The 22,500-nt window shown below is 39.1% G+C and overlaps 2 protein-coding genes across 3 annotated transcripts; one reads left to right on the top strand and one right to left on the bottom strand.

Annotated features, from left to right (window-relative positions):
• The first annotated feature begins 5,142 nt into the window (after positions 1-5,142).
• LOC147621742 (uncharacterized) lies at positions 5,143-9,073 on the top strand. Of its 2 annotated transcripts, none has more exons than XR_015269708.1 (4): positions 5,143-6,106; positions 7,373-8,123; positions 8,201-8,398; positions 8,697-8,729. XR_015269708.1 is itself a non-coding variant. In XM_086823586.1 (4 exons), the coding sequence occupies exons 1-4, from the start codon at positions 5,372-5,374 to the stop codon at positions 8,944-8,946; spliced, it is 1,842 nt and encodes a 613-aa protein (XP_086679712.1). In that variant the 5' UTR covers positions 5,143-5,371; the 3' UTR covers positions 8,947-9,073. The 2 variants fall into 2 exon arrangements, 1 of the variants encoding a protein (XP_086679712.1); XM_086823586.1 differs by having other exon boundaries at positions 8,293-8,398; positions 8,697-9,073.
• A 2,175-nt stretch (positions 9,074-11,248) lies between these two features.
• Positions 11,249-12,317, bottom strand: LOC147621741 (uncharacterized). Its single transcript, XM_086823585.1, is given in 4 exon segments — positions 11,249-11,275; positions 11,277-11,521; positions 11,596-11,904; positions 11,989-12,317. Coding segments are annotated over 4 exon segments (864 nt in total). The 5' UTR covers positions 12,272-12,317.
• Between the last annotated feature and the right edge of the window lie 10,183 nt (positions 12,318-22,500).

Below are 22,500 nucleotides of genomic sequence, written 5' to 3'. Positions count from 1 at the left end.
CTTCACAAAACCTCACTATGACCCTCACAAAAGGCTATGCACAAATTTTGTTAATGCATTAACCACATAAGATCATACATCAACCATAATAACTATAGTTGTAACCACAGCAGCAGTTTGTCTGCTAATAATTAGACCGACAAGATCTTATACATCAAAAAATGCATCTGACAGAGAAGTTGCAGAAAAGTCAAAATGCAAAATTTACAACTTGTATCCTATAGCCTGCAACAACTGAGAGTCTATAACCTATTTACTCTTGTATAAGCACCTGTACCTCAACCTATAACGTGCAAAAAATGTAAAACCTATAGCTAGTCGAGAAGAGACGAAAAACACATGTGCAGCACTTGCATAGTCAAAACAAGGCCTTAGATCAAAAATTTGAGCAAACCAAGCTCTTTGAGCATGCCCAAAGCATATGTGGCCCTGTCTTTTCTCACCAAATCTCATTGTAAACAGAGAATGTCGTCAGGTGTGCTATGGTGCGCTGTCTCGAGCCTCCTAACCAGCTCTGATACCAGTTGAAGTTGTAATGCGGGAGCCTGCAAGCATGAAGTGCGGTGAAGGTGGAGTGAAGAATAAGATGATACATAGATATAGTGGACTCACTCACAATAGCGATCTAGGCTTTGAGTCCTTATTGTTTTGCATAGAATGAATGGTCACTATTAGTGTTTGGCTACCCAGTCACTTAGGGCTAGCACAATGGGCTTTAGGACCCCAACATAATAATATGCTCATCCAAAAGGAACGACATCACCCCAAATATCTCCCTAAATGCCAATCACCACGCCAAGTCCCCAATATTTTTGCTTCTCTGTTGGCTCTATGATTGCCATGCATTTCACAATTACAAATAGTGTCCAAAATCGAGTCCCTCTTTTGACGGTGGTGGTATGCTTTGTCAAAAAATTGACAATGTTCATTTTTTATAGACATTGCAATCTTTGGGCCAACATCAGTAGGATCTTCCCAAGTCCCCAACCAGAATCATCCTCCTCAGTCTCCATGTCTTGCACTACCATGTCATCACATGAGGTTTTGGGGAGAGGATTGGGAGAGAGGTATTGCTCTTCAAAGAATGGGAAGGCATCCACATCTTTAAAGGAATTGTCTTTGGATGCCATGGTAATGAGAGCTAAAGAGACAAGAAAGAGAGTGCACTAGAAAAAATGAAAGAGGAGAATAATGGGAAAAGGTGGAATGCAGCTTTCTTTAAGTGGAGGTTGAGGGAGAGAGTATTTGTGCAAGTTGCAACTTGCATGATGTGTGGTATGTGGCAACTTACCATGAAATAGTGACCATGGATAGTGAAGGTATTATAATATTTTTTATTAAAAATTTTGAAGTTTTAATGATTACATTGTCACATTTAGCAAATAATGGAAGAGAGTAGATGGACATGCAAATAGAAAGAGAAAAAGTGGTGAGAATACATAGACAAAGAGAAAGAGAAATATATATAAGGAAGTGCTTTGTATTATTCTCCAATAAATATTTGGATTTTTTAAATAATTTTGTGGGGCATTTAGTGCTATATAAAGATGAGGTTTTCAAGTAATTTGCATAGGCATGCACTCTAGCTCACATTCTTGCACTCTTATGCCTCACCCTCTCCTTACACCACACTCTTACACTCCCTTACCCTCTAAGAAATCCTTTAGCTCTCTCCCTGGGCAATTGTTTCATTTTTGACATCTATCCCTATACCACTCAAAATTTATATGTACGGGTACTAGCATAATTCACTATCTTTTCTCTATCCCTTCACCTATCTCTCTTCTTATCTCTATACCCATTACCCTATACAAGCAAAACTTATCATCATGGTCCATGATAAGAACTTTTGTTTGGCCATGGATTAAGGCATTATTCAAAAAGCAAAATCCATGGCTTCTAATCATAGTTTAGGCAATATCTCCCTCAATAACTAAATGATTTAATATGAGTAATGGAGTCCCTTGCCATTTTAGTGTTGGATCCATATTATTACCATCTTTATGAAACTTATGAATCTTTTTCTACTTGTGATGTGAGCGCTTAATTATGACTATTGGTTGTCAAAATGTTTGTACTCTTTTTATGTAAATTCATCTACTAAATTTCTTTGTGATGCTTCAAATGTTATACTTGTGGTTGTCAATTTCATCTTTCTTTCATGCGTGAGAGAGAGAGAGAGAGAGAGAGAGAGAGAGAGAGAGAGAGAGAGAGAAGAAGAGAGACAAATAGGGATATATAGTGTAAAGCATTTGATCTATGAGAGAGAAAGAGAGAGACAAAGAGAGGGGTTGTAGGGAGGGATGAGAGAGAAACAAGGGAGGGAGCGAGAGTGGGAATGGGAGCGATGAGAGAGAAAGGAGGGAGGGAGAGTGGGAGTGGGAGGGATGAGAAAGAAAGAAGAGAGAGAGAGAGAGAGAGAGAGAGAGAGAGAGGATATAGGGAGAGATGAGAGAGAAAGAAATCTTTTAGGAATATGCTTATCCGATGCCAAAAAATCAATCACTATTAAATGCTCGTCGCCAAAAAAATACAATCATCTAGTTTCAACCAACAAAGGTTAGAAACTAGTCTTAGCACAGACAAGGCTGATGAAGGAGAAAGGCAACATCCCTCATAGAGAGTAATGGTTGATGAATTACCATGTGTTGATTGCATTACTAACGTAGCATATATACCTAAACATAGTATAGATTCTTGCATGCCAGAAATGGTTTGTTCTCTTTTTGTCTTTTGTGAAAATTTCGACCTTAATGTGCACATAATATAAATTCTCTATAATTATACAAAAAATAACATGACTTCTTAAAGATACTTCCACAAGTGTATACTCATATTATTGGAAACAAAAATATGTTTATCATCTTCTTTTAATATTCAATGTCTCCATTTTTTTGCTTCTCTTGCTTGAGTATGGGAAGGAGTGATCACTATTCTCCACCTTCTTCTCTTATGTCTCCATTTTTTTGCTTCTCTTGCTTGAGTATGGGAAGGAGTGATCATTGTTCCCCACCTCCATCCCACCTTCTCCTCTTATTTCCATTGGAAATGAAGACATTGATACAATCTTCAAGTTAAACCTTACTTGATAACTCCTTCCCATACCAAGCTAAACATACCATTTTGATAAAGTCTATAGTGGATGTTGAACTAGTTTGTCCATATCCTAAGTATGATCCACATCATGATTACAAAACCACATCCATTGAGAGATTTTCCTTCGTGTATGGTTCCTAATTTCAATCATATTTGTGCACCTTCTTCCTTTGATCAATCCCAATTCTTTTACAATGTAGTGGCATACTTCTAATGGCCCATATTGACCTATGTACATTTTCTTTGACAATTATATATACATCTCTATAGGTGGATGCCACTAGTTCTAAACTCGACTCTTCTCTCGTCCTCCTCTAATTCTTCTAAGTAAAGAATTATCTCATGTTCTTAATAATGCCTGCTAGTTTGGCAAGTTACTATCAAAGCTAATCTTACATGGGCATCCATGTTGCTTTTATTTTTGTGGTTCCATTAAACATGGCCTATGTGAGTTGTTCTCTTTATTTGGGTTGTTCTTTCTTTACATTGTTTCTTTCTCACTATATAATATTGGCTCCTCAAACATGGGGGTTTCACCTACCATGCCTTCCATGACTCAAGGTATGTACATTGGACATATGGTTGTACTAGAATTCACTCTCTTGAGAAGATCATCCATATTTGGTCCAAACCCACTATATTGACCAATTAAATATCCAAGTTTCTTAGCACATCGAATATATGAATTGATCGCATCAAAGACACATGCATCGTACAAAGAAATCTTCTTCTTACCACCTTCTCTAGAAAGTGAGGCTTTGCTAAAGTAGGAGCTTGCTAACTTGAGGTAAGAAGGAAATCCTTAGAGCAAGGCTCGGGGGGTCCACCACTAAGAAATCATATGTATCACGTGCGTTCAAGGGATAATAAAAAACCCCCTCTACCTACATGCTATCAACTAATAAAATTACCCCTCTTTCTTAAGGAACCTACGGGTTTTTTTCAAAAGTGTAATAAAAAACCCCCTCTTGTAGATGTAATCCTGTAGGTTTTGTCAATTAAAAAAACCCTCCTGATGAACTCACGTGCTACACTTACATTTTTTTAGGTGCACCCCCCGGGGAGCAAGGGTGGAGTTGCTAAAGCTCTTCACAAATGAGGCCTTCCCACAAGGTGGGATTGGGGGGTATTTATACTATTTCCAAAGTGGGATTAAGGCTTAAATTTATTTTGTGGCTAAAAAGGTTTAACAATAAATTATATTTTCTTTTTCCACACATGATGAAAGTGAGCTTTTGTAGCCTCCCTCACATGTTGAAATGTGACATTAGTTTATTCACCCTTTCTTTGAAAATTCTAGAGAGAGATGATGAGGTGGAAAGGGAGATTATTTTGAATATTGGGTGGGAATTATTACAAAAGGAAAAGATGAGGTGAAAAAGATTCAGTGATGATGTCAAGGTTTAATTCCTGCATTGGGTGCTCCTTCATTGACACGGACTGCCTCTTATTGTCTCGATGGTCGGCCATATAGGCGTTATTTATGCAATGGAGGGTAGAGAGTAAGACCCTCATTGCTAGAAAACCTACTAAAACCTATGAAAACATACACACTCTGAAAGATTGGTATTTGGAATTGGTACCTATTCCCGAGGACTTTTATTATCCTATGGTTATTTTTTAAAAGTTGGGCGTTAGGAAGCGGGCTTAGTACCCATGGGACCCCCCTTATCCCACAAAGCAGGGGCAAGCTTCAATCGGTACACAAGGGTAAGGCATCAATCGGGGTAGCCAGCAGGGTTCGAACCTTGTCCCGGACAGAGGTTTTATAACCGGTACATAAAACCATCTATATTAGTTAAATTCAATATATTCTTTTGAACAGATTTTTAATTAAATATAGAATTTCCATAGCCTTTTGTTAAGTATAGAAGACGGCTCTGTACCTCTTAACTATGCACGTCAGCCAGCTCTTTACACCGTTACTATAGAGTTTCCACAGCTTTTTGTTAAGTATAGAAGACGGCTCTGTACCTCTTAACTATGCACGTCAGCCAGCTCTTTACACCGTTACTATCTTCCTGCTCTCTCATTTTTCTGTCTCTCTCTAATTCTCTGTGTAGGAGCAAGGTTGTCACTCTCTCTCTCTCTCTCTCTCTCTCTCTCTCTCTCTCTCTCTCTAGCATGGAGCAAGGTTGTCACATAGTTTGTGACTGCTCTCACCTTCTCACAAACTGCTCTTTTACTTTGTAGGCCTATCACACATCTCTTGCTGTCATATACTGCTCTTGCTCTCTGTAGGCCTATCACCTCGCTCAATCTCTCCCTCTCTAGCATGGAGCAAGAATCTCACACTGTATGTGACTGCTCTCAGCCTCACTGTGAACTGTGTGCTAGGTATGCTGTTGATGCGGTCAAGGAATATCATGCTAGGAGAAAGAGGGAGCTGCGTGCTAAGAACAAGCTTGAGCAGGTAGCACGTGAGGAAGATAATGATCAAAATGGTGCTGATGATGCAAAGTGTCAAAGACTTTGCAATGACCTTGTTGAGCTCTTCAATCGGCGTACAACCCTCGATGTTGCAACACGCTCAGATATTTTGTGCAGGTTTGTCAATCATCCTTCTCTTGGAGACCTTGAAATGCCCAGGGCACAAACAACCTTCGTTGAAGCCATACGCAACACAATAGATGCAATCAAATTACCCAAGAGCGGACAGGAGCTCTTTCTTAAAAGGTTCATCATCACCACAATGCTTATGAATGTTGAGTGTACATCTACCTCAAAAGTGAATGTTTCAGCTACATCTAAATTGCTAAATTTGCACAAGAGAAACTTCATAGCTGCAAAGAATCGGTTGAGGGCAGCAGGTGATGGCAATTTGCCAATCTCTTTGTGTGCTCGACAGCCCATGGATCGTGGTTTCATAACACCTGATGAGAAAGAGTTGATCTTCTCTTTTTGGATGTCTAACACTCGTGTTTCACCCAATAAGAAGGATGTGTGCAGAAAGCGTATTGGAAGAAAGTTACATGTCAAACATCCTGTGCATCTTCTTGAACAATCTCAGGTAATAACTTGCTTCACTATATCCATTTTTGTTTTCTTCATATCCGATATTTATCTACTCTTATCTTGGACCAAATACAGATTCAATATTTCCATTTATATTTTCCTTCACATCCAATATTTATCTACTCTTAATCTAGGACCAAATACAGATTCTCCTTATTTCCATTTACAACTTCCTTCATATCCGATTTCATATCTACTCTCATCAACCCAATTATAGTGTGAATACATGTGATGAATGCAAATATGGGTTTCCATGACCAGTATAAGCATCTTGAACAACTCTTGATATGGTTTGGATAGATATACTGGTTAACCTAACCAGTTATGTAATAACTAATACCGATTTTAAATGAAAATACTGGTTTACATAGCCAGTAGATTAATTTCAACTGGTTAACACTTTTTTCCCACTAGTATAGAACTTGGTCAAGTGTACATATGTGGTATGTGAAAGATGTGCTGGTTAACCCGACCAATTATGCACTAACTAATACCTGTTTGAAATGAAAAGACCGGTTATATAACGAGTAAATTAATTTCAACTGGTTAACACATTTTCACAGTAGTTTACAGCTCGGTCAAGTGTATATGTGGTATGTAGTAGATATACTACTTAACATAACCAGTTATATCAAAACTAAAAGCGGTTTGAAATTACAATACCGGTTTACATAACCAGTAAATAGATTTAAAACCGTTTACACATTTTATGCTAGTAAACATCTTGGTCGAGTGTTCACATGTACTGTTTGTCATACCAGTTAGGTAAAAAACATACCGGTTTGAAAGGAAATTCCTGTATTACATAACGAGTAAAAAACTTGGTTAAGTGTTCACATGTACTGGTCGAGTGTTCACATGTACTGTTTGTCATACCAGTTAGGTAAAAAACATATCGGTTTGAGAGGAAAATACTGGTTTACATATCCAGTAAAAAACTTTTAACACTTATTTCTCACTGGTATACATCGTGGTTAAGTGCTCACATGTACTGGTTAGGTAAATAACATACCGGTTTTAAATGAAAAGACTGATTTACATCAGTAGTAAGAACATTTGAACTGGTTGACAATTATATACCACTGGTACGCACCAAGGACATGTGTTCATATGTACTGGTTTGTCTAACCAATTTAGTGAAAAAACATACTAGTTTGAAATAAAAATACTGGTTTATAGTAATGTACCAGTTTTCTTTAAAGATAATAAAAACCTGCAGTTTTCTTCAATGTTCTTTAACCATATATGTTTTTCATTGTAGGTGGAGCTCTTTCTCATCTTCAAAGAACAGTACCCTGAAATTGTAATAAGGCAGCGTGCGTTTGAGTACATGAAGCCATATTTTGTGCGGAAATTGAGAGACCGATATACTTGTTGCTGCATTTCACATGTTCAAATGTCCTTTCTAAAGGATGCCATAAATCACATGCGAAGTTTTGTATTCGGTCTGCATGGAAAAGCTTGCCAATGTCAATGCAACATATGCAAAGACAATGGTGGATGCAAGGCACCAAAAAACCCTATCAAGAGTGTAACAGCCTTATTGGACTCTATACTGTGTCCAAAATCAGATACGTCCACCTGCCATGACCTTGCCTGCTCAAGTGGTCAATGTAAAAGGTGTGGCCCGGCTAAGTTAGATTTTTGTGCTGCAGAGGCTGCATTTATTTCTAAAAAGATTGTGGTGAAGATTTTTGAGGACCTAGAAGTAGGAACTGCGCGTGACGGTAAGAAGAAGAAAAGAAAAGTCTTGTCGCATAAGGAAATGTCATGCCAGGATCTCTCAGTCATGTTCAAAGACCATCTTAAGAAATACATAATGCATAATTTTGTGTATAGATGGCAAGCAGAACAATATAAGGAATATATACAAAGCTTTCCAGAAGATGTTGTGTCAGTTGTTGACTTTGCTGAAAATTATAGTTTCAAAGAACAGAATGAGATTCAGTCCATGCACTGGTATTCAAGTCAAGTAACTATTTTGGTGCACATAACATATTTCCGAATTGCAGGTAACGACATCACCCTAGATCAGTATTATTTCTTTTGTATTAAGCCTTCAATAATTTATGATTTTTATATTATGCAGGTGACATCCACAAGATAATTCACTTCTTCATTTCAGATATGACAAGCAACATGACACACATTTTGTTCAACACTGTTTTCTGAAACATGCAGAATGGCTAAAGCAATTTGGTCTAAACATAAGGCGTCATTGGGTATGGTCTGATGGAGGCGCAGCTTCTCAATTCAAAGCAAGAAGACCATTCTATTTCCTTGCCAGGTATACCATGTTCTAATAAACATTATCTGAAGGTGGTTTTAATATAGAGACCTATAATATTGGCATTAAAGTTGTAATAAAATGCTTGTCTAACATCAGTAATATTATAATACATGTTTCTTTGACGGAATGATAACGAAGTAATACAATTAAAATACCAGCATTAGCGCATATGCACTAACACAAGCTGTAGTGAACATATGCACTTTAATAGGGTCAAGCTGTAGTGAACATTTTTTGGTAATTTTATCATGCCAAGAGTATATTAATCTTCTTCTATCCATTGAATAAAATGCAGATACAGTGTTTTTACGGGATGGAAAATGTCTTGGAACTTTTTTGGATCCGGCCATGGTAAGGGAGAACACGACGGTGCGGGAGCAGTGATAAAAAGGTCTTTTAACTCAATACCAACTGCAACCAAACTGCCCAAAGATAGACTGTGCTGCAGATGTTGTGGCATTATTGAGACGGACCTTGTCAGATGGTGCTACAGCCACCTATGCATCCCAGGCCCGTTATGTAAGCAGGGTTTTTTGGGAGATTGAATTGGGGGATGTCCAAAGGGGAAAAAATTGGGATGTGAAGGCTGTAAAAAATACCTGCTCAATGCACTCTGTTTCTGCATATTCAGAGCATGATACAACTGCTTTGAGAACACGTTCACTGTCTTGTTTCTGTAGTTTATGTAAACAGGAAAAGTGGAGGAGATGTGTGAGCAAGTCACACGTTCCTTTCTGGACATACCTTATTTTGGAGCCTACAGAAGAAGGGGAAGACGATGACGACGAAATAAATGAGGATGCAGCATATGAAGAACACTATGACACCCTCAGTCAAGCTCTTATTGTTGGTGATAATTTTGCTGTTCCTGCACCAAATGACAATGAAGAAAAAGTGGATTTCTATATTGTGAAATGCACTGGAGTTTCATTCAGACGCTGAAGATGACTGGGGCAATGTCATTGGGCGAGGATCCTATGTTATCAAAGGGTTTTACTATTGTATGATAAATGAGAAGACCTATGAGCTTTTGGACAAAAAGCCAAAGGTGTTCATATATTCACATCTTGTTCGTGCAATCAAAATCCCCATGATACCCCATCCCAGCAACTCAAAACTATATACAATATCACTTGATGTCAGTGAGTCTATCTACTACAATAGTATGCCTTTTGAGCTGTAGCAATCAGTTTGTTTAAATTTTTTGTCCAAACTTCTTTTTTAAAATAAAAAAATGTCTCTGTTTATCCCTTTGAATCACTACATGTCCTTACGTTTTAAATAAACTGGTTCTATAAAGGCGGCAATTTAATGGTTTTGTACTGGTATCATACAAGTTGGAGATTATAGTATAAGTACAATAATAGTACAAACATGATGGCAGAATCCCTTTCTCCGACTCTGCCTTAAACTGTAGACTGAACTGTGTTTGAAACCAGTCACTTCTCAGTATCATACCGTTATCACACAAGTCCCTGTTTGACTCTTCTTATGCTCTCTCTCTCTCTCTCTTTCTCTTTTTGTCCCTCTCCCTCTCTCCTTCAATTATTTGCAACACTTCAATTATTTGCAAGATACTCTCTTCACAGTATGTTCATCAAATAGACAGACACTATTCTCTCTCTCTCTCTTTTTGTCCCTCTCCCTCTCTCCTTTTATTTGCAAGATACTTCAAATATAGAATACAACGTATTTCTGTGCAACTTGCTTGTAATTGTATTTTATATGAATTCTGTTACATCGATTGACAAGAAGGCTGAGTAATTCTCCATTTACATCCATCGACAAAAAAATACATCGACAAAAGTCGCCCACTTCACAGACTTTATGAAGCTTTTGTTATTGAAAGAAAATCTGCTCCGTGTTTCTGGAAAAAGTCAATCCGCTTTTTCCAGTAAACATGATGCACATAGGCGTCGTCAGGTTGTCCGTCTTCACAGATTATAGTCCTCTTTGTATACTCAATTCTGTCCTTAGAGATCAACCAGCGTGTACCAGCCAGTGTATGACAATGGTTGACAGAAAATAGGCGCGTTCTTCTTTAGACTACTTTTCCAGCTTGGGAAAAACAAGAAATGACCCCAATGAATTAAACATCAGCTTATATCCAGAATCATCAAAGATAAGTGTGTCAGGTGGTAGGTCAGGAAAATCTTTGAGATTCTTGTGGAACACCGGTTTCTCTGTCCTGCCGATTTTAAAAGGCGCCCTTGTGCACTGCGCCTGACTTACCACTCTATTGAATCTTTTGTGGTGGTGTGGGAACACCGTCGCCGCTAGCGTGCGTTTGAGCTTCTCAAACCTGTAGCAGCTCCATATCCACACTTCAAACCATCTGAAACAAAAATTCAGAAACACTTCTGCATCGGGCCTTACCCAAAACTGACTATCCCCTTCGACAACATGGCGCATTTCCGGCCAGTAGGGCACACCCTCACCATATTTTACATCAAATTTCTTTAACAGTAAGCCATTAAGGTCCAAAATGAGAACCCTACGCTGGACGCTCAACGGAGGTGGTGGCCTTGGCCATATCAGTGGGATTCTTTTACACAGTCTATACCATAGAGGAAACTGGAGCACTGGAGTAGACAACACCTGAAATGACCAATTCCATATTACGCGAATGTCAGCCCTGCCATTCTGCTTGTCAGCCCTGAACCTATCTGCAAGGTGCCATTCTTCAACTGAAAACATATCTGCAGATACAAATTACACAAGACTCAAATTTAAATATGCAGTTAGGACATATCTACAGATTGAAATCATACAATAAAAATACACAAAGTTCAAAAATTAGGCACAAGATGAAAGAGACGTCGAATGGGAAAGAAAGTTATATTAATTTCAGAAGCGGTTACATAAAAAGAAACATAGGGGGGGCAAACTATAATCTTTTGCAAGCTCTGGGTTTAGGGTCAGAACTTGTGCTGGTATTCTGCATCTCCTTAGTGTCTACTATGTCCATGTCCTCTTCTGGCTGCCCCTGGGTCTCTTCCTCTTCCTTGCCTTTTTGCTCCATTTCAGGCTTCTCATCTGCAGTCTTCTCGATTTTTTGTTTTTTTGCCTTTCTCATATGCTCAGCAAGGGTCTCCTCGGGTCTTCCCTCTAGCCTGACATCTACACGACCATCAGTTAGAAAGCTGTGCAGCAAAAGATCACTTATTAGAGCCTTAAGCAATCAAAAAACTTACTCTTGACACGTTGGCCTTGTTTTCTCGGGGTCTTTGATCTTGTCACCCGCACGCCGGTGTCTAGCAACACCTCGTCTTCCTCGCTCTGGGTTTTCCCTTCAGCACCAGTCATACTCTGCTCATTCACCTCAAAGTTTTGTTCTTCTTCTGGTGTTTCTGAAGCAGGTTTCTCAGCAATACCAGGGACACTTTCATCAAGCAAAACCTCCATAGGTGTCTTTGCATTGCTTAACCCAATAGTCTTGTATGCAGGCGTCACTGCATCGTTCCCTGTGTCTTTACCGGCAGTAGTTTTGAAGCAGCTTGACTCTGAAAAAACATCAGAGAAGACAGAAATCAACCACCTGATTAAAACAATTGTGTGTTTCTTACCTGTTGAAACAATTTTCTCACCTGTTTTAGGGCATCTGATAGGTTCAAGTGGGTTCTTCTTTAGAAGGGATTGGTCTTCTGCAGAAATAACTCCGGGGCAATCCTTAAGCAGGCACTTTCCTTTCTCAGCCAAGTGAGCATAGCAGAATGCATGGTATGCATGTGAACAAGGCAATAGAACAGCATGGCTTGAGCGACTGTGATCATGAATTTTTACACCACAAGCATTGCACACATCAATGAGAACAACACTATGTCCAGGAGCTGAAACTCTTGCAGGCAAGACTATGGTTTCAGGTAGCATTGGTTGACTAATCACGTTTGTCACAAACGTGACACAGAGACCAGAGGTTTCCTCACGCTTCAAGCATTTGGATAATTCTTCCTGTAGTCAAGAGACCTCTGTTATCAGACAATGTCAAACAGATATATAACCGGTATGAATGCTTGAAGACTGGTATATGCGCACATACTAATGTTTGCATTAGCGTGTGCGCACGCACACATTGGTGTGTTTGCACACACTAATGTGTGCATACACACACACATGCATATATGTGTTTGTGTGTGTGTGTGTGTGTGTGTGTGTATGGTGTGTTTGTGTGTGTGTATGTGTGTTTGTGCACGTGTATATGTATGTGTGTGTGACAAACACACCAATGTGTGCATGTACACACTACTTACACACTAATTAGTGTGCAATTAGTGTGTGTATTACACACTAATGTGTGGCAAACACACCAATGTGTGCATGCACACACCAATGTGTGCATGCACACACTAACATTAGCATGCGTACACACTTTCGCACTAATTAGTGTGTGTAATTAGTTTATGTGTGTGTGGCAAACACACCAATGTGTGCATACACACACTAATTACACACTAATTGGTGTGTATTTAGTGTGTGCATTACACACTAATGTGTGGTAAACACACCAATGTATGCAAGCACACACTAATGTGAGCATGCGTACACACTAACTACACACTAACTAGTGTGTAATTAGTGTGTGCATTACACACTAATTAGTATATAATTAGTGTATACATTATATACTAATTACACACTAATTAGTGTAGTTAGTGTATACATTACACATTGGTGTAGTTAGTGTATACATTACACACTAATTATGCACTAATTAGTATGTAATTAGTGTGTAATTAGTGTATACTTTAGACACTAATTAGTATGTAATTAGTGTATACATTACACATTGGTGTGTTTGCCACCACTAATTACACACTAATTAGTGGCAAACACACCAATGTATGCATGCATACACTATTAGTGTGTGTAATTAGTGTGTGCATTACATACTAAATACACATTAATATGTGGCATGCGCACACACTAATGTGTGATAAACACACCAATGTGTGCATGCACATACACTAATTACCCATAAATTAGTGTATGCGCATGCACACATTAATTAGGGTGTTTATCACACACTAATGTGTGGTAAACACACCAATGTGTATATGCACACACACTAATTACACACTAATTAGTGTACATGCGCATACTAATGTAGTGCGCACACACTAATTACACACTAATGTGTGGCAAACACATTAGTGTACATGCGCACATACTAATTAGTGTGTAATTAGTGTGTGCATTACATACACTAATATATGGCAAACACACCAATGTGTGCCACTAATGCTCACATCAGTGTATACGCATGCACACAATGTGTGCCACACACCCATGACCAATGTGTGAATGCACACACTAATGTTTGCATTAGTGTGTGTGCATACACACACTAATGAGCGCTAGTGTGTATGCATGCACACTATTAGTGTGTGCAAACACTTTCACACACTAATATGTGCACGCATACACTAATTAAACATTGTTAGTATGTAATTAGTGTGTGCATTTAATTAATTATATATTAAAAAAATAATTGAGATGACCATTTGAATGGGTCCAGCTATGGGCCCATCCAAATGGTCATCTCAATTTTTATTTTTTTAAAATGGTAACATTACCGCGACTATTACCGCGCTTATTACCGCGACTATTACCGAGCTTATTACCGAGCTTATTATCGCGACTATTACCGCGACTATTACCGAGCTTATTACCGCGTGATCCATTGCCGCGGGCATTACCGCATATCCGTAAATTTAGACCTCTAAAAAATCCTTTGTATTGGGGGGGCTATAAACGCGGTAAAGACCCTCCCCTTTTATAGTGAAGCCTTGATGGCAAAGACTTTCAAGTCAGACCACAAGTCATAGTCTATATAGGCCAAGAACGCCTAATGACATATGCTTTGATTGATTCTGGGGAAGATTTAAACACCTTGAGCTATGACAAATGGCAGTCTCTCAAAAACCAACCAACACTTGAGACAACAAACGTAAAGTTGACTACATTTACGTGCAATAAAACGGGCAGCATTGGTTACTTTCATCTTGATATTTTCATTAATAAAACTAATGTGCGACATAGATTCTATGTCATGAAGCCAGGAAAGACAAACACGCCAGTGATTCTGAGAACCCCATGGCAAAGAAAGTACAACGCACGCCACAATTGGAAGAAGGATGGAGTAGAATTTGAGATGAATGGTGATACAATGTTCGAATCATTCATCTCCAATAAATATTACATGGACGAATCAGACACTGATGATGAGATGGATACACAGCCAACACAGACAATCACTGTTGATGAAGATCCAAACATCTCAAATATACCCCACCTACCACCAATTGCTAAGCCAATGGAAGAGACAACAAAGTCAACAAAACGACAGGTGGGTAAAACAAGCAGGAGCCAAGACAATACACAAGAATTTGGATATCCAAGGTGCTTGTCGTGGCTCAGAAAGGAAACCAATCTTTGTGGGTACCTTACCGCCAAGGAAAGCACACTGCGAAACAAAGAACAAAGGTGGTAGCACCCTTAAAACAGTGCCAATCAGTCACAACAAACGACCAACGAAGAGATTCAAGGGAACACAACAAGGTCATCAAAAGCAAAGAAAGCCAAAGTCAAGCAACCAAGTGTAGATTCCCAAGAATATAAAGGACGCACAACAAGGACAATCACAGATGTGGGTACCTAAAGGAATAGTCCCTGTCACAAAAAGAAAGTCACCACAACGCCAATCAAGGGTGATAGCAGAGAAATAGGTTCCAAAACAATGAGAGCCCCATAAGCAAAAGAACACGTCAAAGTCATCAAATCAGTGGGCTTCTCAATGAACAACCAGTAGGTGGGTAAAGAAGGTAACCCTCCAAGCACAAAGCTACCATGAGGGAACAAAGTACATATGGCTGCCAAAGACAACCCAACCTCGACCTGAACAGACTTTCAATGCCAATCCAACAAAGTCTCCAAAGGTCACTCAAACAAAACAAGTGTGGCTACCAAAGAAAGCACATGATCAGCCACCACATAAAGCTATGGCAATGCCAGAAACCAAGGAAAAGGAAAAGTCAAAGCCGGCCAGCAGGCCATCAACAAATGCAACCAAACAGGAGAAAGGAAAGTGGGTACCAAAGCCACTAACTACACAGGTAACATCTACTTCCTTCTCGAAAGTGGAAACCATGGTACCAAGGTATTGTACAAATGTTGTACAACAGCTTACTTACCTACTAGAACAACAAAGGCTTGATGTACTACGCGAAGTCGAGAAGTATTTAGCTTCACAAGGCTCGTCATCAACAACCCTTGGATCCAATTGATCCAAGATCCTCCTCTTGCACCGCATGTTGTTAACAATGCATTGACTATGTATGCATATAGGGCCACATTACACGGCCATGCATTAGGCACATTCTTGGACACCCATGCACCTGCACATGTCAATTATGCTAAGAACAAGAGGGGGGAGATACATCAAAGAAAACATCAAATAAAAGCAGCTCACCTAAGAAGTTAAGGCATCTTTGCACTAAAACAAGCCATGCAGCAACTAAAGTATCTACAAAACAGTGCATCTCTTCAGGATGCCATCGAAGCTTTCAAACTTAGAAATAGATGAAAATTAACTTCCAGGTGATCAACAACAAATTGTTCGGACATCAAGATCATTCTAAGCTATTCAGAGAACATTTTGTAAAAGTCCAAGTCATCACCTAGCTGGGGACATAAGAGTCAAGAGTCGGGCAGCTAAGCCGCTAAATGAGCAAAGCATCAGTCCCAAAAGCTTTTTAGTCCTACTAGACTCTGTGTATGCATCTTAGTTAATAGGTATAAGCTTAACCTAGAGAGTTGAGCTAGATAACTGTGTCGCTCATGCTGGATGAGATGAGCATAAGAGTCTAATTCTACTACTTTAAGAGTCGGAGGAGTGGCGGAGAAGTCCTACACTCACGCACAAATGCACAGTGAGATGAGCTGAGAAACCTCAACAACAAAAGCCCTTTTGGAAGAGATGGCAGCTATTGAAGCAACTTATAGTGCTCTAATGGCTACATCCACTTCTCAAAGTACCCATCATGAATTTTCTCTCGCACTGCATAAAGTTTTAATTGCATTTTCTCTGTATGCATACTAGGGTGTCCCACTCTTGGACACAAGCATTAGGCACTCTTCAATTGCTAAACCCATGCACTGCCAATGCACTACACCCTACACCATCCACTTATGGAGAACTTAGCATAACATAACTTTCTCTACTATATGCTCATAAACACCATCACTAATAAGATCTGAAATCAAAGGCACTTTTTCCTACTGGGTTTTTCCCTTTGACATATCTAGGTTTTAGACCTAAACTTTTATTCCCTTTTATTGTTTTTTATTTTCCTTTTTACATTACCACCAATAATACTTGTGCTCTCATCTCAAAGTTGGCCACATAAAGTCAAATTACTTGCCAGCCTTCAAATGTTCAAGAATTGCAAATCCAAGCTTGAAGACGAGATGGAGACACAACGAAGAACCTAACATAACAGGTAGCTCAAGGCAGACAACCAAAGCCATCAAGAAGAAAAGCACAAGAAGTGGAAGCCACCAGCTTGAAAACATCAACTGCCACAAGAAGCACACCGCAACAAAGCAGTACCCTTGATGCCTACAACACCAAATGGAAGTGTCCAGGGGACAGACACTTAAATAGGAGGGGGGGAGTGTTTCAGCAAGCTAGCGCCGACTTAAAAGTGAAGAAAGTTGTACATGGAGCAAGCGAGAAGGAAGAGTAAAGACAAGCAGGAAGAAGAAGCAACAAAGACAGAAACGAGCGCGGGAAATCGGCAAAGATTATTATTTTTTTGAGTCCTGTAAAAAGCTGTGTATTTTAAAATACTTTCCCATCAAAGCCTTGTAATTAATTACGGTCATGTAATTCGGGGCTAAAAGGCTTCCAGCTACACTCACCGTGAAAGTCAGTTTTCTAAAAAGCCTAGGAAGTATATAAGTCAATGAGCTAGGTTTTTAGAAGGATCCTAATTCTATCGTGTAAACTGAGAGGAGCTCACTAAAAGAGAAGAGAAGCATCTTGCGGCGCTTCCTACACGCGATTCGTGTACATTCTTCCGTTCTAATGCAAAGAAAGGTTCTTGCCTCCATCATTGTCTACATTTCTATTGCCTAATCATTCGTTTTGGATTAAGGAATGAGTAGCTAATGTGTGTGTGTTCTTTAGGTTAAAGAGTGTGTGTGTGTGCAATTAATCTTTGATTAATGAAGTTTTAATGTGTGTAAATGGTTCAATGGTGTAGCCTTGGGTTGCTCTAGGCTATGGTAGCTTCAATTTTGTGTATACATTAGAGAGAGAGTGTCTCCCTCTTGTGTGTGTGTGTGTGTGTAAGCTTTCCATTAAAGCTTCCATTTGAATGCATTGAGCCATTAGGTGAACCCACAACTCCCCACACTTCCTCTTTAATCCTTAGCATGCATTGTGTGTGTCTATGAATAGGATTTGTCCTTTTTGCTAGAATGTGTGTGCGTATGTGAATGTGTAAGTAGCTTGCCCTCTTCTATGTGTGTGAATACCATGAGCCTTGACAAGCTCTCGTAGCCTCCACGCGCTAGTCGGGTCACTTCCCTTGTATTGACATATTTATGTTAGTGCATGTATGCTATGCTATAGACGTCCGTCGCTCGCGGCGAGCCGCTAACACCCCAATGGAAACTCTGAAGTTTGAAATTTCCTTTAAGGTCTCTTCTTTTTCTTATTTGTTGCATCATTAGCTTCTTTCATTTTGCCTTTCTTTTTGCTTGGATTTGTAATCCCTTTGTTAGCTTCTCTCTCTTAAGTAGTCCTCTTTTCAATTGGCATAACATCTGGTTCTACCTACTTGGTTTTTTCTAAAGTAATGACATTTATGGCCTTGGCTTTACCCTTCTCATCTGCACTGAATCTGCTAGGACCTGCTTCACTTTTAATCTCAATTCCATAATCATTGGACCTGTAGGGTATCTATGATGGACCATGGTAAAGGAAACACATCCCCGGTGATTTGTTGCATTATGGATAATAATGACAAAGCTCCTTGTAATTATAACAAGTGACTGGGAACCTCACTCTTCCACCATAAAACCCTCTACCACTAGTAGTTCATTAAATTTAGGGTGAATTTCTTTATGAGGTCCACCATCTGCTTCAAATCCATTTTCATTTTGTTGTCTTTAACAGGTGTTGCAAGCACTGTAGCCGTGAGTCACATGAATTGCTGCAACTCGAATCACACTTGGAATAAGAATAGGAATAGTTTCCATTCTCCTAGTCTCTATCTTGATCTTAGGAACCCCCATCCCCATTTGGGTTAGCTATTGATATTTCCATTCCTTACTTTTTGTTGCACGCGCTGCATCCTTAAAAGCTGTAGGCTTTTTTAGCTCCACCTTTCACCACAAACTAGGCTTTAAACTCTCCAAACAATGGTCTTTCTTCATCATGTGGGCGGGGTGCTCTGACACAAGGGCCCCATATAATTTCTCCCATAGGTCCACAAATTGCTTCACATAAGACTTTAGTGACTTAATCTCACCCTGATAGGCTCTTGATATGGCATTCCAAGTCTTTTCAAAATCATTGACTTTACAAAACTCAACCTTTAAGGACTCTTTTAAAGACTCCACTGTAACTTTTATTGGTGGGTCTATAGCAACCAACTTTATCGTAAAGGGCTATAACCATTTTTGTGCATCCCTTTTGACACATATCTATAAGAGCCTCAAGACCTGTGCAAGATACACTATATGATTGCTTGTACAAGCAATTTCCATCTAGTCTAGGAAAAGTGAGACATCTTCACGTATGTTGCCATGGAGCTTTGGATAATTAAATGTGATAGTAACTTCCTTGTTGTGAGCTGAAAGAACTTGAGCAAGCTCCTTAGTGGGGGCACCAAAAGTTGTTGGGTGGTGATAAAAGAAATGAAAACTTTGCCTCTCTAGCCACTCACCCTCCAACCTTAGAATTGAAGAGACATATAAGGGGTACAAACAACAACCAAACACCAAATACTTAGCGACACATGCCCAAAACAAGAACACCACAAGTAGCATGATAAAAGGCTTAAAACAAGAGGAAAAAGGCTCATGAGCACATCAACATGAGCAAATAGGAGTCAAAGCTTCAAGCACATCAACAAAACCTTTTCTTTGTTCACAAACCCAATCTTGCTTAAAACTTTCCCGACATAAAACCTTCACAAAAAACACATGAATGATTCTTCCTCTAATCAACTTGAGCCTTGAATTTTAGGATTTTCAAGCAACTGCTAACCATAAATAGTCTACAAAGCAAGTTAAGGTACTTAGAGGTTTTGCTTTGTAGCCAGCACTCACGACCAAGAAAGAAAATTTCATTCAATCATACAACATGATTGGCCCAAAAAACCCACTATCTAAAGCATAGATAATTCACTTCCCTCCCAAATCTTTTGTTCCAAATATATCTATCACCTCTAATTGCATAGTTGTACCCACAAATTGTGCAAAACAAGCCTCCTCCTTTGTCCTTAATTCTCCATGAACACGCAAAGCCACACACTTCAAAAACTTTCATAATCACTTATTTGACACTAATAAGCTTTAATTCATACTCTTGTCATTCCAAACATGGAGAAATATGATGAAGATGGGTACAAGACAACACAACATGAGCTTGGGAGAAACCCTTGTACAACCCCCAAGGAGAGAGAGATGGGCTGGTTTTCTTGTTCATAAAGCGTCCTCACTTATAAAAATCATAGAATCTTGAGTGATGTGGAACTTTTGATTCCTTTTTTACCAAAACCCCTCAAAATATGTCGGCTCTACTACATTTCTTGCCATTTCTTCACATAAAAAACATCCCTTAAAGGGGGAATTTGATCAAACGGACACCAAATGTTACCAAAATTTTCAAGATTCCTTTTGACAGCATAATTAAGCTTTCCAAATAATTTCCCATCACTTTTTATAGGCATCATAGCTAGATTTTATGAGATACACACCACAACATCCTAGATACCATGCAATCTTGTGCATCATACTTTCCATGTGAAATGAACTCTAAACCATATTGCATTTGAATTTGTCCAAACAAAAACCATGTTTACATAAAATTTAGAGCAATACTAGAGAAAGAAAGAAGTCAATTCCAACATCCAACCTCCCGATAAGGTATTGACAAAGGGACACATTGTAGTATGTACACAAGTGGTCAAGGCCAACCACTATGCCGAGGGCATTGGGCATCCGTAACCTTAATCATGCATCCATATATAAATTCCACAAAACTAAACCAAAAAAGAATCCCAACAATGTTTCAAACGGTTTATGCTCGCTATCACCTTGAGAAGTAGTACAGTCAACAACAAGGAAATGCGTGAGAAATTTTTAACAAATTTATGACAAAAGTGTGATACACCTAGAAACTTTCTAACTTCATTAAAATTTTTAGGTGTAGGCCAATTTTGAACAGTTTGGACCTTTTTAGGGTCTACTCTTATGCAATGTGCTAAGACAATCCGACCTAAATATTCAATTTTTGTTTGTAAGAATTGGCTTTTATCTGGGTTCACATACAATTCATTTTTTCTCAAGAGGTGAAATATAGTGGATAAGCGTTCTTGGTGCTCTTCTTGAGGGTGCCTAAAAACCAATATGTCATCAAAAAACACAATAACAAAGTCTTGATGGTCATTAAAAAATCTGTTCATTATGCACGCAAAAGTAGTAGGGACATGACTGAGTCCAAAGGACATGACATTGAACTCATAGTGTCCTCATTGTGTGCAAAATACATTTTTAAATATGTCAAATGAATCCATGTAGACTTGATGATAGCCCTATTTCAAATCAAGTTTATTGAAAACACTTGCACCTTTACGCTTGTCTAGCTAATCATCCACTCTAGGGACTAGGTAGTGGTTTTTAACAATCATTTTTGGCCTGCCAGAGGCATGGGCATAGTGTTCAATCCACTTTTTTTTCTCTAAGAAAATGCAATGATGGAGTCTCTATATTTATTGGTTTTCGGAAGGATTTGGGTGAGAAGTCCAAGTACTTTGGATTTTTTAAATCAATATGCATTTTTTTGCAATTTTGAAGACATCCCCTTATTTCCTATGATGTGTAGAAGCTAATGATGTCACACCCATTTCAAATGAGTTTTTTCAAGTAGTTTATTTGCCATGTTTTTTGCTCAGACTCATAACTTTGGCAGTAATTTTTGCTCTTGTGCCCACATTGAAGCTTTAAAAGTGATTTTGATGCTATGGCATGTTTGGATGTATCCCCCCATGTGCTTAGTTTGTGAATTGAACCCCCCAATTGGAGTAGATCCTAGATTTTCAATTTTTTGCCACTCAGGCAATCTATGGTCCGTATGCGCAACGGTAGTACATTGGGTACATTTGGAGAGCCCAAACGCTCTCCGAATGCACCCAATGGTTGAGCAACGGGTGCATTCGGAGAGCCCAAACGCTCTCCGAATGCACCCAATGCTCAACCATTGAGCATTGGGTGCATTTGGAGAGCCCAAACGCTCTCCGAATGCACCCAATGCTCAATGGTTGAGCATTGGGTGCATTCGGAGAGCGTTTGGGCTCTCCAAATGTACCCAATGTACTACCGTTGCGCATGCCTGAGTGGCAAAAAATTAAAAATCTTAGATCTACTCCAAGTGGGGGGTTCAATTCACAAACTAACCACATGGGGGGATACATCTAACATGGGACTAACATGCCATAGCATCAAAATCACTTTTAGAGCTTCAATGTGGGCACAAGAGCAAAAATTGCTACCAAAGTCTGAGTCTGAGCAAAAAACATGGCAAATAAACTACTTGAAAAAACTCATTTGAAATGGGTGTGACATCATTAGCTCTTACACATCATAGGAAATGAGGGGATGTCTTCAAAATTGCAAAAAAATGCATATTGATAGATACATGTTCGTTTCAGCATATACACTTTGGGATATACACATATGTAGAAAGGAAATGATGGGAAAAACATGGTAGTAATTCAAGGAAAAGGCATCAAGGGCCATTGTAACAAAGGGAGATCCACATCATGCACAATTATATCACTGAAGCCCAAGTTTGAGGCTCAAACTTGGGT

This window comes from Cibotium barometz, chromosome 29 (assembly GCF_041138505.1).
Source record: "Cibotium barometz isolate CiBa-2024 chromosome 29, ASM4113850v1, whole genome shotgun sequence".
Taxonomy (NCBI): domain Eukaryota; kingdom Viridiplantae; phylum Streptophyta; class Polypodiopsida; order Cyatheales; family Cibotiaceae; genus Cibotium; species Cibotium barometz.
The sequence above is the reverse complement of the archived record's forward strand: the minus strand, read 5'-3'. Positions and strand labels throughout refer to the sequence as shown.

What these genes read in the sequence shown, in the direction of transcription:
- LOC147621742 (XM_086823586.1), top strand. Translation starts at nt 5,372, where the DNA reads ATGGAGCAAGAATCTCACACTGTATGTGACTGCTCTCAGCCTCACTGT. An exon ending in AACATATTTCCGAATTGCAG is followed by an intron (nt 8,124 to 8,292) that starts GTAACGACATCA and finishes TGAAACATGCAG; the next exon opens with AATGGCTAAAGCAATTTGGT. An exon ending in CCATTCTATTTCCTTGCCAG is followed by an intron (nt 8,399 to 8,696) that starts GTATACCATGTT and finishes AATAAAATGCAG; the next exon opens with ATACAGTGTTTTTACGGGAT.